The sequence below is a fragment of the Terrapene carolina genome, unplaced genomic scaffold, assembly GCF_002925995.2.
Source record: "Terrapene carolina triunguis isolate 2854851 unplaced genomic scaffold, T_m_triunguis-2.0 Scaffold131, whole genome shotgun sequence".
Classification (NCBI taxonomy): Eukaryota; Metazoa; Chordata; order Testudines; family Emydidae; genus Terrapene; species Terrapene triunguis.
Genome location: NW_020664482.1, coordinates 10,630,002 through 10,649,503, shown reverse-complemented (window position 1 = coordinate 10,649,503; position 19,502 = coordinate 10,630,002). Strand labels below are relative to the sequence as shown.

At 47.7% G+C, this 19,502-nt stretch overlaps 1 protein-coding gene across 1 annotated transcript in view; it reads right to left on the bottom strand.

The window, feature by feature from the left end:
• GPR50 (G protein-coupled receptor 50) overlaps nucleotides 1-17,715 on the bottom strand; it is a 63,221-nt gene extending 45,506 nt beyond the window's left edge. The window contains exon 1 of the mRNA XM_026653024.1: nucleotides 17,541-17,715. Coding sequence (XP_026508809.1) covers nucleotides 17,541-17,715 — 175 coding nt within the window. The remainder of the gene's footprint in view (nucleotides 1-17,540) is intronic.
• Nucleotides 17,716-19,502: the final 1,787 nt, after the last annotated feature.

The following is a 19,502-nucleotide window of genomic DNA, read 5'->3' as shown; positions in this document are numbered from 1 at the left end:
ACACACACACACACACACACACACACACACACACACACACACACACAGTCTTTCACACTCACCTCCCAACACATATTGGTATGATTTTTATTACTTCTTGTTACTTCCTGCAATGCACATATATTCTCTGTAATTTTATTCTTTCAAAGTGTGTTATTTTAGTGTGTTGACTGGTCTGTGCATTTCATAATTTTTATTTCTCTCTTACACTTAAATGTAATTCTTTGACTAGTGAGTTCTAAAATGCCTAACTTGTCCTGGCTGGAGTAATTATCCTGATGGGAACTTTTAAAAACTCTATATTCTATCTAGGTCTTTTGTTTCTACTGGTGGCACACAGCCACACATTACCTTGGTACACATAACAAAATTTATTCCGTACATGGATGGAAAAAATTAGAGGGAACATTGAACATCACACCTCTAATTAAGGCCCATATCGCCTCCACTAGGAAAAACAAGATATTTTACAACATATGAACTCCCAGTGTAGACAAGGCAAACTGTAGTTTGACCGCCATGTAGCTGGCGAAGATGCATCTAAGCTCCCCGCTAGGCTTTTAACTCAGTTTAGCACAATTGCTTTGTCGTGACTAGATTGTGATTGTGTTCTCACATAAATCCTAGTTTAGACAAGGCCAGAGGGCGTCGTTCCCAGCAACCCTCCATCAGAGAGCACAACTCTCTCAGCAGCCCATCTGTGCTGCTTCAGACACGGCCTTCAGGATCTCAGTGAAGAAAAGCGGATGGTGTTCTCCCCCCTCCTGCACCAGGGGCTAGGTGCATGCTCTTTTCTCTTGGGGACTTCCCCTGCCAGCCAATGGAGTGAGAGGGGAGCTAAGAAATCAGGCTCAGACCCCTTCATGGCAGAGGGATGTGCAGACATTAAGGGACAGTGTAACAGGTCTCCTCCAACCTCACTGTCACGGGCGTCCATCCACCCGTGACAGCATTTCCTTCCCTTTTCCAACAGATGCATTTATTGTTCAGACACAATACGCAGGTAAGCCAGATCCTGAACAGCCGGTATCCCCCGGCAGGTCTTCCACCTAGTTGGTGCAGCAAGCCCCACTTCTGCCAGGTCCTTTTCCCAACCCAGGGTCTACTGCAGGAGCCGCCCTACAGCTCTGACTTTTAAGTGAGCTGTTTGTTGGCCTTGTACGTCAACAGCTAGGAGACATCCCAGTAGTCACAGGTGGGGCTAAAACCAATTTCTTTCAAGGACATCCAAGCCTATGAAGCACATGTTCCTGTAATCACTGTAACAGGCACATGGGCAAGTGACCACTTACTAATGGCCAGTAATAAGACATCTCTGGGTAACAGCAGCAAAGTGTGCAAGTCACAGTAACTGCATCCCCAATTTGCAAGCATTCAGGTTGGCTAGCATGGGATTTTAGAAATCTGGTTCTGCACCTCCACGCATCGAGTTGTGAGAAACGTCACTGCCTCCTGCTTTAAAGCAGGCGACAATAGCTCAAGACAACCATGGTCACTTTATTTTCAAGCAGAGATCACTGTTACAACCGTCTCTCCAAAATGAAGAGAGTCCTTCCGCTCCGAATCACTTGTCTATGCATTCTCCTTTACAGCTATTCAATTCCCTTATAATCTACTTCCACCCTCACAATGTAAACTCCATTAATCCAAACAGCTTGGAATTAGTCATTTTAACAGTACTCAAAAAAGGATTCCAGTTTCATTAGTTTCAATAACCATCAGCTACATCTATTTTATTGTTTTATTAGAGGAGAGAGCTTGGATGGTAATGTCTTTAGCCCAGATTATTCAGCCTTGATTAGCCAAGACACTTAATTATTGAGAAGATACAAACGTGTCTACCTAGGGATATATTTGCTAGACTTGCAGCTGGTCTGTCCTCACATGTTAGAAGTTAGAGGGGAAGGTTTCTCATCATTCAGTCTCTCTCTTGCTAGGCCAGAACATAATCCCTGGTTACAAGATGTAGCTATATTCACATATATGGAGGTAGTACACTTTATATTAGTTTATATGCTCATTGTAAAAGAGCACCGAGCAGCTTAGAGGTAATGGTTACCATTTCCAGGAGGCTCTAGAAAAGGGAGATCTGAACCATGAATGAATGAACCAAGAACTGTTAGCTTTCCCCTCCATCTACCCTTCTTGAGTTTCCTGATGATGTTCACCCTGAGATCACCCTGCTCATTTATTCAAGTTAAGATGTATTCATTCTCAAAGGCTTGCGTTCATTTGTTTTTAGCTCAACAATAATGGATCCTGTTAGCATGAGAATCATCTGCCCTCTAGCAAAAGGCAGAGCAGGAGATGTGGAAGGGGAGGGAATGCAATGCGGGAGACAGCGCCCAGACTTTCCAGCCAAGCCAGCCTAGACTACTGAATGCATTTTGTTTTCATGTTTCTCCTTAAGCCACTGTATCAGATCCCAGGAACTGGGCTTTGAAAAAGGAAACTGACTTAATTTGAAGTAAAACAATTAAATTTAGACATTAGCCACTTAGACATTCAATTGGAAAACTGAAGATTGGCTGACGGGCCTCAAGGTCCTGCCCACCCTCAACTTGTAACATAGGCAGTGGAAGTAGAGGGCTCTGTGCAGCTTGGAGACTGAGCCCTGACCACTGCATGTTGGCTTCAGGGTACATGCTTGGCAATACCAGCAGATAAATAGCTGGTATTTTCATGGAATACCGGTGGGTTCTGAAAAAATTGTATTTACGTTATTTCAACATTATTCAAATCCAAGAGTGAATATTTTGAATGTTGTCTAATCTATTTTCCTTTAGACCAGCCAAGATCAACACCAGACTTTACTCAGAAAGTATTTCACCAGCCAGGGGGAAGTGCCACCGCTCCACAATCCCAGCCTCTCTCAACCCATGGGATCCTGAGAGGGAGCCTTCCTGCTCTCTGCATTCTGCAGTGCCCCTTCCCCCTCACAAGGCCCTGCCATCTGGAGCCCTCCCACTCCTACCTCTTCCATTGTTTTTCCCAAGAGACTCACTGGCCACCTTGGCAGTTCCTCCTTACCAGCGCATAATGGGCAGAGAGCCTCAAACACCGTGGCCACGTCCTTCTGCCATTGCCTGGCCTTGGTTATGGAACCACCCCCATTTCAAGGCCAGCAACCTTCCATCCCAGGCCTCTGGTGCTAACTGATGCTACCAGCTTCACTGCTGCTTCTCGGCCTGAGAGAGCCCAGAAGTGAAGGGTTGAGGGGCAGGTTGGGAGGGTAAATTCCTGGCAGAGAAGAGGTGAGGCCAGGACTCAGGAAGGCTCAGCTCCTCAAGGTGGGGACTGGAGGCTTTCAATAGCTCCCTAGCAGAGCGGGTGGAAAAATCTGATGGAACAATTTTCCCATCAGAAAATGCTGCTTAGTCAAACCTGAAGTGTTTTGCCGGAACATGTCAATTTTGATGAAATGTAATGGAAAAGTTCCAAAACAATTTGAGATGGAGAATTTCGTTCTCCTTACTCATTTTGTTCTGACGTATTCCGTATAGCTATTTAATAGTTTAGAGCTTCATAAAAACAAAATGGTTCAATAAGGCCATTTCAAAGTTTTCCAAAATAGAAACATGGGGGATTTCCAATTTGGACCCCACAGTCTGAGTGTAAAGGGTATGTTCTACAGAACTAGGAAGAGATTTTTAGAGGATAGGAATTACCATGCTAGCTCAGACCTGAAGCCTACCACAGTGTACAGAAGATGCTTCAGAAGAACGTGCAAGAATGGCACAGTAAGCAGATGTGTGATGATCTGATTTCTCCCCTACGCCCTCCCACAACTCTAATCTTGATCTCCAATAGTTAGAGATGGGCTTAAACCCTGAAACAGAAGCTTTAGAGTAATGCAATTTGCCTCTCTCTTCCCCTTTCTGTATAGTTCCCCATGCTTTCCCCCAGAGTGCATCTCCCTCAGGCAGCAACAAAAACTCTTCAAAATGCCATTTGTGCAATAGACTCCAGCAGCATGCCCAAGCAGGGTGAATAACGTCAACATCCAGGTGACCCTGCCACAGAAGCCCCTTACATTCAGAAGTAGAGTTGCTTTCATTCTTGGAGGTTGTTCTGTAACCTCTCTTGGACCTACACTTAAGTAATATTTCCAACAGCAAACGTTACTCCCACCATTTTCCCTCCCACTCTGTGAAATGCATTAAAAAAACCTCAAGTAACAAAGAACCGAAAGTCAATATAGTAGGAGAAATAGCTTCGCTTTATGGTTTGTTTCCTCCTAATTACCTTACGCAAGGATTACTCGGCTTGGATCTGGTACAGTTAATTGGACTGAATGCACTAGAAACCAGATAATTGATAACTCTGAGGTCAGAATTACTTAATCTGACTAACCCAGAGAAGCACATCTGCATGACAGATCTGAACGTACGTCATTCGGTTAAGCCTCTGTAACTGAGCAGGCACTAGCCAATGCATCCTTGTTATACACGCTTCTGGCGTTTTTCAGAGCCATTTAACACAGCTTGTTGGAAACTAGATTTGTCTGATTATGTTGTATCCAAGAGCAGGTATTGGCCCGGTTTTAGTAAACAAATAAAGAGCTCAAATAAGAATTTAAAGTGACAATTGTCTCAATCTTCCTTCCCATGGCCCTTTTTGTGTCTGTGCACTGTCTAGGGCAAGGCGCAAATCGGCAAGGAATTCAATACATCCTCTCAATGACTTCATTGGGAGCAGAGGGCAGCCAGCCACCACCTATTGTGAGGTACCTTTGTAGGATCAGGGCCATAGACTGCAAGGTCTTGGGAGTAGAGGCTGTTCCTTCTTAGGTATCCATCAAGTACCCTGCCCATTGTGCAAATACATACCAGTACTCCAATTGTTAAAATCTTAGCTAGAGTTACATTAAATGCATTAACTTACCCCATTACGATTAAATTTGTCATTCTTTCTATAACAATATCTGCAGAAATAAAATCCTCAACGAGGCATTCAGGGACAAATACAGAGGCAGTGAGCAAGGTGATATAAATTAGACTCCAAGAGTCTCCTACACAGATTATTAAGGTTGGACAGCACCTAACACAAAGGTCTAGAACTCAGAGTTGCCAACTTTCACCATTGGATTGTGAGGCTTGCAATATCTGGCATTTTTCTTAAAGCTCCAGCTGGTGGAATCATGTGATTCACAAGACACCCAGCTCCTATAATAAGAGTTTCTAGTCATCATGGTTACAAAGAAAAACTTGAAAACATGAACCCTACAGGCTCAGAAACCAAAATGCAGCCTAAAAAACCTCAATATTTCATGATTTTTAGACAGTCTCTTGATATTTGAGCATTTGGGGTCAGCGATACTACTTATCAAGTGATTCAATGAGCTGGAAAAGGAGGAGCCCCATCCTACTTTGATATATCCCTTCTTCCAGGCCCCGCTCTGTGTGGTAGTTACACCCTCTGAGGCTCCTTTATAATTGATAGCAGGGCTGTAAGCATGTCTAAAGGAGAATAAGTTAAACTAAACTAACCCAAGTTCGAACTGTATCCTCCCCGTACTGTTATATGGCTGCGAAACATGGCTGGAGGCTTTCCACACAAAATGCCAACATCATATATTGGGCAGAAAGTGGAATGACTTCATCTATAATGCAGATGTTTATGGTCGCTCCGGTCTACAGACAACTGGGGCCATTGTCCACAGACGGCGCCTTACGCTTTTCGGATATGTCGCGAGAATGCCACAAGACGTTCCGGCAAACGCTGTTCTCCAGGTGGCTTGTAACATCTGGGATAAAATTCCACCAACCGAGGGGTGGAGGTGGCCCAGAGGCAGACCCCCTATTTCTCAAGTCTATTCCGATGTTGGACCCTCAGGCCATCAAGCCCTTGTGGCCACACAGGAATGAACCAAATGGCGAACGACTGCTACGGCTGATTGTTCGGCTAAGCTTTGAAGAAGAGAAGCTAATCCTTACACATCACCCCTAAACCCAAGCTCTCCTTTCACATGTGGAACTTCATAATAAAACCCCAGCAGGCTAAGAGGAGAGATCGTTTGCCAAAAAGGCTCTGCCTTCCTTAGGGGACAGTAAATTAAGTTGACACAGCGGAGGCGTGGATCTGGGATTCAGCACAAAGTTCATTCATGCGACAAACAGGATTTCAATTTGAAATGTTCAGTCCAAGCCCCTCAGAAGACAGCGCCTCAGTCATTCAAAACCAGATCAGCAGCTTTAAGGAGCTTTACTCCTGTATTTGTACAAGACGAATTTACGTTCAGCCCATTGGACTCACTTTGCAGTCTCCACAGAGAAACATGCCCATCGCTAAAGGCCAGTTAATGGAATGGAACAGTTCACGGCTTTGCCGGGGCAGCCACCAAGTACTCACTCCCTCCCCAACAAACCTAAAGCGTAGCCCAGCCTTCATTAGTAGCCCTTCATTGCCACGGGCCCTGGGAAGGGACTAGCCATCACTGCTAGAATACAGAGAGGGTTTACTCTGCAAACCCTCTCTTAACCAGGCTTGTTAAGAGAGGGTTTGCAGAGTAAGGGCTCGAGTGGGAAGGCCATCAGAATCCCTGGGGAGGAATCCAGAGAACAAACCTTTCCCAAGAGGTGCGAGTGGCCGGGTCATGGAAACAACAGCAGCGCCTGGATTATGTTAGGGTGAAAAGAGCATGAAGTAATGACAAGTGGGAAGGAAAGGTCCATCATCAGTGGCCGTTAGCCAACATGGTCAGGGAGGCAAGCCTATGCTCTGGGCATCCCTAAGCCTCTGAGTGCCAGAAACTGGGACTGGATGACAGGGGATGGATCACTCAGTTATTGCCTTGTTCTGTTCATTCCCTCTGACACACGAGGCAGTGGCTATTGTTGGAGGACGGAACACCGGGCTAGATGGACCGCTGGTCTGACTCAGTATGGCCATTCCTGGGGAGAACAGTTCAGACAACAGGCACTTTTATAAATCAGGGACCCACTAACACAGCCCCCGGGCACCCCATTTTATTGACCCAGCCCCACAATTAGGAGGGAACACATTTCGAAAGACCCAAAACAAAAATGCCTTCAATTAATTTCCCCTTTATTTAGGTGTCACTGCAAGTCTGCATGCTCAGGGGCCCTGTTTCAACACATGGAACATTCCCAGGAAGAACTCTGGGTTTTAATATATTAAAGGAAACTCTCTAGACACTGGAAGTAAATATCCAGACTGAGCAGCACCTGATGTCTGTTCAGAGGCCAACACTGAGACTCTCAAAACCCTTTTGCGGCTCGAAGGATTGGAGCAGTAATGCTCTACGTAGAGTAGGCAGAAAGATGGGAAGCCCTGTTGCATTGCTGCAGGGAAGAAGGAAGAGGGAAACAAGATACTCTGGAAGGTTACGAAGTGCGACAAAGGTGAACAAGTCATGTGGAGGAAGAGGGCTGGTCTACACTGGGGGAGGGTTGGGTCGATCTAAGATACGCAACTTCAGCTATGCTATTCACGTAGCTGAAGTCGAAGTATCTTAGTTCGACTTACCTGGCCGTCCTCACGGCGGCAAGTCGACCGCCGCGGCTCCCCCGTCGACTCCGCTTACTCCTCCTGCCAAGGTGGAGTACGGGCATCGATTCGGGGATCGATTTATCGCGTCTAGACGTGACATGATAAATCGATCCCTGATAGATCAATTACTACCTTTATTCCACAAGGATCTGAACCCAGCACAACACTTGAAATCATTTCAGTTTGGGAACAGACAGAGGACTAGGCTGGTTTGCCTATCCCTAGGGCATGATGTTTCACTAAGCACAATTTAGCAGCTGGCACAGGGCAGCATTGTGGAGACTGGCAACCCTCTCAGACACACATTTTGTTTTGCTTTACTTGTTTAAAGAAACGTGCATTGTGATTTGCATTATGAATATCAGCCTCAAAAATGGAGAAGAATGCTTTGCGGAAAGGCATGTCCAAGCGCCAAAGATAGCGAGGCATTGCTGAGTGCCTGGGATGAATACTTGGCATCTGACAGAAAACCAGAGCTCTCAGAAGGTGGGCTCAGCATACTTGGCCCTGTCCGTACACAAGTTGCACTACTTTATGCTGGCATAGTTATGCTCAGCTATATTGGGGGAAAAAGCCCTTTAGACCAGTATAGTTATTACTATATATGAGGGGGAATAAGCTACACCAGTATAAAGGTGCCTTATACCAGTATTACTGCATACACAGTAAGGTTTGTTCCAGTGTAACTATCTGTAAAAATAGAATTCACACAATCCCATCCAAAATAATGATACTGATACAAAAAGTTGAGTGTAGGCCAGGCCTTGGTAGGGCTGGGCTCAAGCCACAAAGCTCAACGGGAACGGCCTCAGTGCTCCTGTTCAGACCTAGCTCTAGCAAAGGAAAGAGGAGAAAGCAAAACAAGAACGATGGTGACCAACTTCTGGAGAGGATACAGAATCCAATTCTGCATCTGCCCCTGGTAACCCAGGAAACTATCGGCTCATGGATCCCACACAAAGGCTGATATGGGATGCAATTATTAAAGAAGTGAAAGGTGGTAGCATAATTAATGCCAATCAATATAGTTTTATGGAAAATGGGTCTTGTCAAACAAATAATTTTTTTTTTTAAATGAGGTTACAAGTTTGGCAACTGTACTGACAAATATTTTTAGACTTCGGTAAGGCATTTGACTTAATCTTGCATGACATTCTGATAATGAAAAACTAGCACTACACAAAAGTCACCGTGGCCCATATTAAATGGATTAAAAACTGGTTGAACTAGTGCACTTAATTGGAGCGACACCGATGATAATTTGACCCAATGAGGTTTCACTGCCATTAAGACAGGCAGCCTCTTTTCATTCTGATGATGGTATGTGAGCCAGAAAGAAGAGCTTCGCTCTCAGAGCACAAGGGGTTAGAAAAAATAAACCCTCAAGCACCTTTTTACCAGGAAGCTAAGAGAATGCGATCTAGCGTCACTGAGACACAGTCAAATGGAATCTCGTTGCCATTGTTACGGTCAATTTTCAGAGCAGAACCAGATTTTTCACACTTGTGCCATTCCCTTTTCTGGTAGGGCAGAGAGGAATTATTGTGCCCAGATTAGAAAGCGAAAGTTCAAATACACATTTAGCCAAACATCATTCAGATGTCAGTGGGAGGGCATGTACTTTTGAGGAGGGTGGGGTTTTTTGTGCCAGATACTGCATAACTAAGGCAGTCAGCTTCCCACCACACCAGGGGCAGGGCCGGCTCCAGGCCCCAGCCCACCAAGCTTGTGCTTGGGGCGGCACCTGGAGGGGGGCGGCGCGGCGCTCCGGCCGCCGGGGAGAGCGGGGCCACGGCCGGGCTCGCCGCCCTCCGCACGGTGCTCTGGCCGCCCTCCCCCCCGGCGCCCTCCCCCCGGCCGCCGGGGAGAGAGCGGAGCCCCACCCAGGGCTCGCCGCCCTGCCCCCGGCGCTCTGGCTGCTCCCCCCCCCCACAGGGGGGGGCAGCGGCCGGAGGCTTTTTTGCCTGGGGCGGCAAAAAAGCCAGAGCCGGCCCTGACCAGGGGAAGATAAATAAGTGCAGATAGAAAGAAAGCCAGGATGAAATGGACCAGTGCACTGCAGCGCTTGACATTTCTTCTTATACCTTCGTTTCAAACAAACATTCTGTAGTAAAGCACGAGGGAGACATGGGGGGGGGGGGGGAAAATCACATTTGCAATGGCCTGTAGCATTAGTGAGAGCTGCAAATATAAATCATGAGGCGAATATACTCGGCAGACGGCAATAGCACTAGACACACAGTCCAACCAAGAGTCTTTAGTTCCCTTCTAAAAATTTGCACACTGCCTCAGCAGATGCAAAGGTGCGAGTGAGAATTACTCAGCAACCATGAAATTAAGCAAATTAAGATGCGGACTTAAAAAAAAAAAAAAAAACACCTACCAAAAAAACAAAAACAAAAAAAACCAGATTCATTGCTGTGTATAATAGTGATTTTTTGTAACTATAAATACAGAAGAGGGGAGGGAGAATAAAACATGAATTTGCTAGAAAAGAGTCATAGGAGAAACTATATTGATCAGCTCTTTGTTGAGGTCATTAGTGTGTCAGGGGCCATGGTGAGCAGGTGCAATGGGTACGGTCAGCTCCTTTCGTTGTCACACATGTATCTTTCAAACACCACTGGCAGAGGGCTCGATTGTCAGAGTTCACTCCCCTGCATAGCGAAGCAGGTCCCGCTTTACTGCGCAGACTGGGCAACCGCTGTTGGTACAAAAGCGGGAACTTCTCATCCACTGCACCTCACTGTGGGTGAGAACATAAGAATGGCCATACTGGGCCAAAAGGCCATCTAGCCCAGTATCCTGTCTGCCGAGTGGCCAATGCCAGGTGCCCCAGAGGGAATGAACAGAACAGGTAATCATCAAGTGATCCATCCCCCGTCGCCCATTCCCGGCTTCTGGCAAACAGAGGCTAGGGACACCATCCCTGCCCGTCCTGGCTACTAGTCTTTGATGGACCTATCCTCCATGAACTTACCTAGTTAGTGGGCAGGGCTGGAGCAGAGAGGGGCAGGCAGTGGGAAGAGCCCTGGCTCTGCCCTGCCCCCCTAACTTGCTGTCCCGAGGAGCTGGCCAGGTGAAAAGGCAGGGAGTAAGCAGCTTCAGGAAATGGATTAAATATTTTACTAGGGGGAGGAATTCGGACTGAGTGACAGTTTGCCTCTGGTCTGCTCCTGGGTGGTGGTGCAGCTAGACACTAGATCAAACTCAGAGCGGAGTGTAAATTATAATCTAGCCCATAGTGTGTGGGTCCAGTATAGGCTGGGTGTCAGCAACCTGACTATGGGTAGTCTGACTTAGTGGTTTCAGCCAGAGTCCTTCCTAGTGGTTAGAGCCAGGGCCAGGAATCAGGAGACAGAGCCCAGGGTCAGAGCCGGAATCAGAAGTCAGGCAAGGGAACAAGCCTGGGAGTAAATCAGGCACAGAAGCAATTGCTGCAAGAGGCATAAGCATTGATCAGCAAGCAACAACCTGCTGCTGCTGTGCTTACGGGCACACCTGCTGGTTCCCCTCAGCCAATCAGGCAGTTCTGCTGGAGCTCACCTGCGTTCATTGGTCTGGCTGGAGACTGAGGTAGCTAGTCCCAGGTTCAGTTGCTGGTTCTCATTCCTGACACTGGGTTATGCGCTAGGATATCCCTAGAAGCTGCCCTCTTGAGCAGTACTTCTTGTGCTCCCACCACCACATACAAGCAACTTCAATGGAGATCTTGCTACTGAACTTACACCTACCAGTGCTGTTCAACATATTCATCAATGTTCTGGGGTAATCAGTGAGGTGGCAAAGTTGGAACACAATACAAAACTACTCAAGATAGTTAAGTCCAAAGGAGACTGCGAACAGTTACAAAGGGATTTCATAAAACTGGGTGACGGGGCAACCAAATAGCAGCTGAAATTCAATGTTGATAAATGCAAAGTAATGCACGTTGGAAAACCTAATCCCAACTATGCACACAAAATGATGGGGTCTAAATTAGCTGTTACCACTCAAGAAAGATCTTGGAGTCATCATGATAATTCCAACATCTACTCAATGTGCAGCGGCAGTCAAAAAAGCTAACAAAATATTAGGAACCATTAGGAAAGGGATAGATAATAAGACAGTAAATATCATAATGCCACTATATAAATCCATAGCACACCCACACCTTGAACACTGCATGCAGATCTGGTCACCCCATCTCAAAAAAATATATTAAAACAGTATAGAGAAGGGCAAAAGTACAGAGAAGGGCAACAAAAATGATTAGAGCTAGGGAACAGCTTCCATATGAGGAGAGATTAAAAAGACTAGAACTATTCATCTTGGAAAAGAGATGATTAAGGTGAGATATGATAGACGTCTATAAAATCAAGAATGGTGTGGAGAAAGTGAATTAGGATAGTGTTATTTACCCCTTCATATAACACACAAACCAGGGTCACCCAATGAAATTAATGGGCAGCAGGTTTAAAACAAACAAAAGGAAGTATTTCTTGACACAACACACAGTCAACTGCGGTACTCCGTTGCCAGGGGATGTTGTGAAGGCCAAAAGTTCAACTAGGGTTCAAAAAAGAATTAGATAAGTTCACGGAGGATAGGTCCATCCATGGCTGTTAGCCATGCTGGGTGTCCCTAAATCTCTGACTGCTAGAAGCTGAGACTGGATGACATCTGATGAATCACTCGAGAAATTGCCCTGGTCTATTCACTCCCTCTGAAGCAGCTGATGTTGGCCACAGTTGGAAGATAGGATATTGGGCTAGTGGGACCATTGGTCTGACCCATTATAACCACTCATGTTCTAATATATCTGGCATCCACCAAATTCAATTTATAAGCCCTCTACCCTTAAGCCTAGCTCATTTGAAACCTACTCTTTCAATTAAACCCCAACTTTGAACATAAGTGAATATATTTGGGGGTGGATCAGAGACCTGATCTTCCAGCCCCTGGTTAGGGCCAGATCCTACAAATTCCTACATAAGTAGGGCTTATTCATACAAGTCTTTGCAGGATCAGGATCTCAGTCCTTGCCAGGAACAACGGCTATTTAAAATTGATGGGGAGGTTGTAAGGGTAAGGACTAAGTTAAGACTGCAGGACTGGGCCCCTGGTAACAAAGAAAATTGCTTATTGGCAATAAAATAGGAAAATATGCTCAGAAACTAAGACGATGTGAATCTTGCGTTAGTATAAAGATCCTGGCAGGGCAACAGGCTAACCACATTTTTGAGAACGCCTGGGAGATAAAGCAAGAATAAAAGATCTACAGTGCCTACCAGAAACTCATACCTTGTTACTAGATAGCCAGAACTGTGTTTTCAAACCCACAACACACTTTTCGGCCCTCTCGCCATGTCGCAGTACTAAAGTGACATGCGTTATTATATTTCTTCCTGCTTCTCGTTGCTAATAAAAACAATGGTTCAGCTATTTACAGTCTTGGGCCCGATCCTGCATTCTTATACATGCAATGCTCCTAGGGACACCATTGGAAGGTTTGGGTTTTCAAGGAACCCAGAATTAGGCTCTATGCCCTATTATTTTTTCGCATGTTCAAGAAAGCTGGAGATGTGTATTACTGGAGCTTCAGCCTGAAGAACATGCTCCTTTAGCAAAAGTTTTCGTCCACATTCAGCTCCAATGTTATTAAGCCAACAGAATGTGCAAGAGAGAAATTTTAACATATACATGCCAGAAGCTGGTGTAACCATTTGTCACTATTTTGTAGTTGTCACATTCTAAATTTTCAGTTCATAATGATTAGAGGTCTCTGTTGTAGCTACAATGGGACCATCACCATGGAAATGACCACACCGCACCTTAATGGGGCAGGGACGCTGACTTTGTCTGGATTTGCTGGAGGAAGGTAGCAGTGTTTTGGGGGGGAGTGGGGTGGGAAGGGAAGGAGGTCACAAGCTGCTGCAGAAAAGTGTGTGGGGGGGGTCAGCATGGTGATGCTGACTCATCCCCTGGGAATGTAAGTGCAGAAGGCCTTAAAAGGGGCAAGCCCAGGCATTAGAAGCCCTTTCTCCACGCAGCAGGCAAAGCAGCACCCACCCTCCCTCCCCTTAAGGTGGTGACTACCAGGTTTGCTTAGGACCTGCATCGCGCTAGTCGCTCCTTTCTAGGTGGGCTGGGAAGTAATTTTCCCCTCACCACCAGATTGGCCTAGGCGGAGTGGGGTTCTTTCACTTTCCCCATGAGTTTTCCGGGAGGACTTATGGTAAGGAGGGTAGGCTTATTTTGTAAGTGTGGGGCGGGTGTCCAGTGCAGGTACTCCATAGGGAAAGCATCCAGGGGCCGGATAAATGGCTTGGAAAGGGACTTAAAAAGGAGGTGTTGGTTAAAGAAACGGAACCATGTGGGGTGGTTCAGGGTCCAATGATTGGCACAGCAGGGAGCCAAGCCCCCTTTCTTATAGCCCATCTTAACCCTCCAATAAGGCGGAGGGGATGGTAAGGTCTTAGCAACGGGTTGGCTGGGGGAACTGGATGGAAAATGAAGGGGGACTGGTGGAAGCCCCCAGGTAATCACTGAATGAACATGGAGTTGCCTGCACTGTACACTTTTATCTGTCAGGTACTCCCAGACATCTAATAATAAAGTTGAGGCCTGATTAAACCCATACGAAGTATCTCATGTCCTTAGGGTGACCAGACAGCAAATGTGAAAAATCGGGACAGGGGGTGAGGGGTCATAGGAGCCTATGTAAAAAAAAAAAAAAAAAAAGACCCAAAAATCGGAACTGTCCCTATAAAATTGGGACATCTGGTCACCCTACTTGTCCTTCTTTCGATATAGCCAAATGAAGTAGGGGCCAGGTTCTCCACTTACTCACCCAGTGTTTATATCTGTTTGACTTCAAAGTTACTCCAGATTTATGCCATTCATTGCAAACGGGAGGAAGATCAGGCCCACTGACTACAATGGCAATAGTACCCATGAGGGAGTGCGGAACTTGTCCCCTGCAATAATATATGGAGATATACCTATCTCATAGAGCTGGAAGGGACCTTGAAAGGTCATCGAGTCCAGCCCCCTGCCTTCACTAGCAGGCCCAAGTACTGATTTTTGCCCCAGATCCCTAAGTGGCCCCCTTAAGGATTGAACTCACAACCCTGGGTTGAGCAGGTCAATGCTCAAACCACTGAGCTATCCCTCCTCCCCCAAATCAGTTTTGCTCCAAAGTTACATCTGTTGAGTCTATACTAGCCATGTTCTGTTTTCGGTTTATAAAAACATTTTAATAAAAACTTAAGAAGGTCAACGAAGACGTCATTTTCATGGGATGTATTAACGGTAGATCCCTCTGTCTTATTTTTAAGGCAGACAGTGAGCTACTGGGAATCATTAAGGTTTGGAAATATTCCCCATTATCACTTAGAATGTAAATATGAACAAATAGAGTTTTTTCACTGTTTTACCTCAATTTTCCTGAAAAGCACCACTTAAAATCTGAAATGCGATCAAGCGATTGAATTTCACATCTCTATCATTCTAGTCAGAACACACAAATTACTGATTATCAGGTTTTTATAAAAAGCAGCCTCTATTCCTCCTCCCATGAACACAAATCAGAAGACCTAATTTTGAGATTTTGAAACCAAACTTAAGTCAACTGAATATTTAAACTCACATAAGCCTGGTGCAATGTTTTCATATAGAGTGGATATCAATGGCCAGATTTTGTTTGCCATTAAACCATTTTAATTCCAGAGTAACTTCATTGATTTCCATTGAGTTACTACAGATTTACACAGAGATCACGAGGGTAAAAAGTGTCCCCATGTTATGAATGATTTTGTTGAATACATTGCAAGTAGTGGAGACTTGATATCTAAAATATTTGACTACCGGTAGCTTTAGAGCTAGAGGTTGTTTCACTCCCTCTACAGAAACAGACACAATGGTGCACTCCATATCAAGATGTAGCTCAACAAAGTTTATCATTTTTAAGAGCCGCTGCAAGGAATACATAGAGTTACTGCAGAACAACGTATAGCCAACTCTTTTCACCAACCTAATGGACCCAAGGAAAAATAAATACCACGCTTAGAAATTACTGATACTAGTGTTGATTTTGATAGTTTTCTTATTTAAAAAAAAAATCAAAAATGGTTTCAGTCATGTAGACTGAACGCAGACATGTGTGAAGGAAGTAATGTTTTAAAACCACTAGTACAGCTTTCAAATTATACATGGACAAGCAACTGGAAAAATCTTTACTCTCCATTTATTTGGTTATTACCAAATGCAGCAAAAATCAAGTATGCTAAATGCATGTAAAGCAGGATCTGACCAGCAACTGTTTACAATTGTCATGGGATCTCTTTCTTTTTCATGATCCCTCTTGATTCTTTTGCACCCCAACCTCCCAGATTGCATATGTTCGTGCTCATGTGGAGACCAATCTTGCAGTTCTCTCTTAGGCAAGACTCTCATCCAAGTTAATGAGTGTTTTACCAAAATTATGGCTGCCGGACTGGGTCCTTTATTTGCAGCTATCCCTGGGAAACGGAAGGAAAAAATAGTTCCGAGACGTTTGAAGACAAAAAGCAACATGAGAAAGAAAAGCAAGTTTGTACTCAGATGAAGCACTGTTTATTGGAAAGGGCACAGAACAGAGAGTCAGGACTCCTGGTTTTTATTTCCCCCTCTGTCACAGACTAGCTGTGTTACATTGATCCCCGTCTCCTTTTCATCAGCTAGAAGCCTGAGATAGTTACAGGCAAACTCTTTGCAAGTCATTTTACGGGGTACAGGTGAAAAATGCTACAAGTGGCAAGTATGATTTAATATTTTAATCACACAGAGCCGAGGGCCCAATCCTGCTTCTTTTCCTCCAACTGACTTCACTAGAAGCAGGATCGGGTCCTCATGTTAAAGACTAGAAACTTCAAGCTTGGCACATAGGAAGTCAGGGAAAGTAACACACTGAGCTATGCCAACTTGGAAAACGCCCTGAAAGTTTGGTGTGATTGTATCTTAGTGAAATAATGTGGCGCTCAGTGACTTTAAGAGATTGCAGATGCAGAGTATTAATTAGAATAAGGGACTTGGACTAGTTTCGCTCCCCAATTAAAACCATAATCCCAAGGAAGAAGTTGATTATACCCTTCATTGTCAAATTTTAGTTCTGCAGTTCCTCTAATTGCAGATAATCACCCTGCGGCTGGATGACAATGGGGCACAATTGCTGCTTTGTTTTGCTTTCCATTTTATTTTTAAATCCTAAGTGCCCCTGGCTGCGCAGCCCAGCAGCGCCGGGAGAGGAATCCCAGAGCTGGTTGAGGGCTCTGGAGCAGGAGCCGGGTGGGAGCCATCAGCCCCACGAATATAGCCCCAGTAAAGGCAAAGGGGAATTAACCTGCAGCGCGAAGGGGCCTCCGGGTGGGGGAGTCAACACCCCAACTCCCACCAGCTGCAAAGCGGAGCAGCCTCAGGCTTGGGGTCTGACGATTTCTCTTGCCCTTGGGAAGGCATCCGAAGAAGTGAGGTTTTTACTCACGAAAGCTTATGCCCAAATAAATCTGTTAGTCTTTAAGGTGCCACCAGACTCCTTGTTGTTTTTGTAGATACAGACTAACACAGCTACCCCCTGATACTTGCCCCTGGGAGTCTCCTGCTGCCTGGGGGACGCAGGGTGGATCTGCCACACGGGCAGCTCCCTTCGGCCAAGCGACCCCCTGGCCGAGTCCCGGCTCTGTCGGGGCCGGGGCGCAGATCACACCGCGGGCTCCGCACGGCTGAAGAGTTTGCAAAGTTGCAGGACTCGTCTCCCGGGCTCCCCGCAGCTCCCGACTCGGAGCCCCCCGGCAGATGGCCAAGGGGCTCCGGGAGTTTGCTCCCCACACTTAGCCGGGGGAGGAGGGGCCCGAGTACCTTCTCCTGAGGCCCCGTGAGTGGAGGAGCAGCCCGGGGCGGAGGTCAGAGCTGCCCCGGTCCCAGGCTGGCCTTGCACCCAAAGGCGCAGCGCCGTGCGCCCCCAGCCCTGACCAGCCCAGCCCCCGAGGAGGGGGCGACGCGGAACTCACCGGCGTTGCGGAGCTTCTTGTTCCTCAGCACGGACAGGATCACCAGCGCGTTGCCCACGAGGTCCCCCACGATGGTGAAGATGATCACCGCGGCCAGGGCGGCGGTGGCTCCGGCGGACGGGCGAGCCCCCAGGCTGCAGTCCGGGCAGCTCCCGTTGCCGTCCGGCAGCTCCATGCGCAGCGCTCCCAGGGGCGCCTCCCTCCGTCCCCAGCCCCCAAATTCAGGCTCCGCTCCGGGGAGCGGCGCTGCCTCTGACACCGCTCTCCATGCTGCCGGAGCCTCTCTGGCTGCCAGTCCCAGTCCCACCCCATCAGCCAGGAGCCATCACTCCCCGACCCCCCCCCCCCGGCCCGCTCCGGACAGAGACGCCGGCGGCAGAGCGCTCAGCCAAATAAGGCGTCCCCCACCCACCTCTCCGGGGCGCCCCCCGCCTCGGGCACCTGCTCCGCTCCGGGGCAGCGCTGAGCGGCCAGACCCCGCTCCCTGCTGGTCCCACGCCGCCCGGGGCGCTCGCACACCCACCTTCGTCAAGCCAAGCCCGGCCCGTCTCCAGCCCTGCCCCGCCGCTCGGGGATCCTCCTGCGCGGTGTCCGCGCCCTTGGGGAGTCGCCGCTCTCCCCGTGCGCAACGGCGGGGCTTGCTGGCCCTGCCCGGGGCTGACACCTGCGCTCGCCGGCCACTCCCCCGTGCGCCTCCCCGGGAAATGGTGCGCTCCCAGCGGTGCGCGCTGGCTACTGGCTCCCGGCCCTGCCCCGGGGCCCTACGCTGCCTGGGCAGGTGTGACACCCGGCTGGCCTCAAGCGGATACAGAGCGCCCCGATTCTCCGCGTCCCCCCCCCCCGGCTTCCCGTTACTGACCCCAGCTGGGGGGGTCCTAGCAAATCGGAACCGGAAGAGCACCCATCCGCCTGGGACCGATCACACGTGCGAGAGAGACCTCAACCATGGGCCAGACGCTCCCAGGGCTGACTCCTCGGTTCGGGGGTTTGGTGGGAAGAGCTGGACTTTATAACACCGACAACCCTCGGGATCGGCCTGGACACAGAGGGAGCGGCCTGGGGGGAAAGACCGAGCAGTCACCCCCGGAGATGAATTCGCGGCAAACCTGAGAAGTGAATGTAGCCACTTTAGCTCCCAGCTGAGAGCATCTCAGCTTCCAAGCACTGTACAACCGTTAAACACCGAGATCCCCAAACGGTGCCCTGCCAAACTACTCCCGGTCACCTGCCCCTGGCTTTTCTCCTTGCTTCCAGCTGATAATTCTCATTAAAAGGCAGCGGGAAATATTTCTCTTCCAGGCAGGGACTCGGTGAGAGGCGGGCTCAGTTGTGCTAAGGCTTGGCTCTTGGACGACCTTACCGTGAATTTAAGATGAACTTAATCTGAAATTAGTTATCATGGCTGGGGAGTGCCCATAGGGACGTTATGGGCTTGTGAACAGATGGGGAGATAACCCCGTGGACGTGCGAATGGGAGGGGAGGCCGCCAAGAGACGTGGTCTCTGCGAGGAAGTTGGAGGTCTCTGGTGTAGGACACGCTGCTGGAAGTCGGAGAAAACTCCGTTATTCTGTGGGAACCTCCGCTGGGGAAAAAAAAAGTTTTGGCAGTCGCAGGGTGTGGGAAAGCTGTCAGATGGCGCCACCACGCGGCCTCCTTTCGCAAGCGCAGTTCCAAAAGGGCATCCTCTCGAGGACTCTGTGAAAGGGCATTTCCATTTTGTCTCTCAGCTTTTTAATGCTAGTTTCAGACCTGCCTTGTGCCTTCTTTTGTGAGGCCCCGATCCTGCAATGAGCTGCAGGTGGGCAGACCCTTGTGCTCGCAGGGAGCTCCCCTGAAGTCAGCAGTAGCTCATTGTAGGACTGAGGCCTCTTACATGTGTTTACTTTGTCTTTCTAGTATAGGGCCACAGAATAAACTAGAACCGCTAATGAAGTACCTGTCAATCATTTAAAGGGAAAACC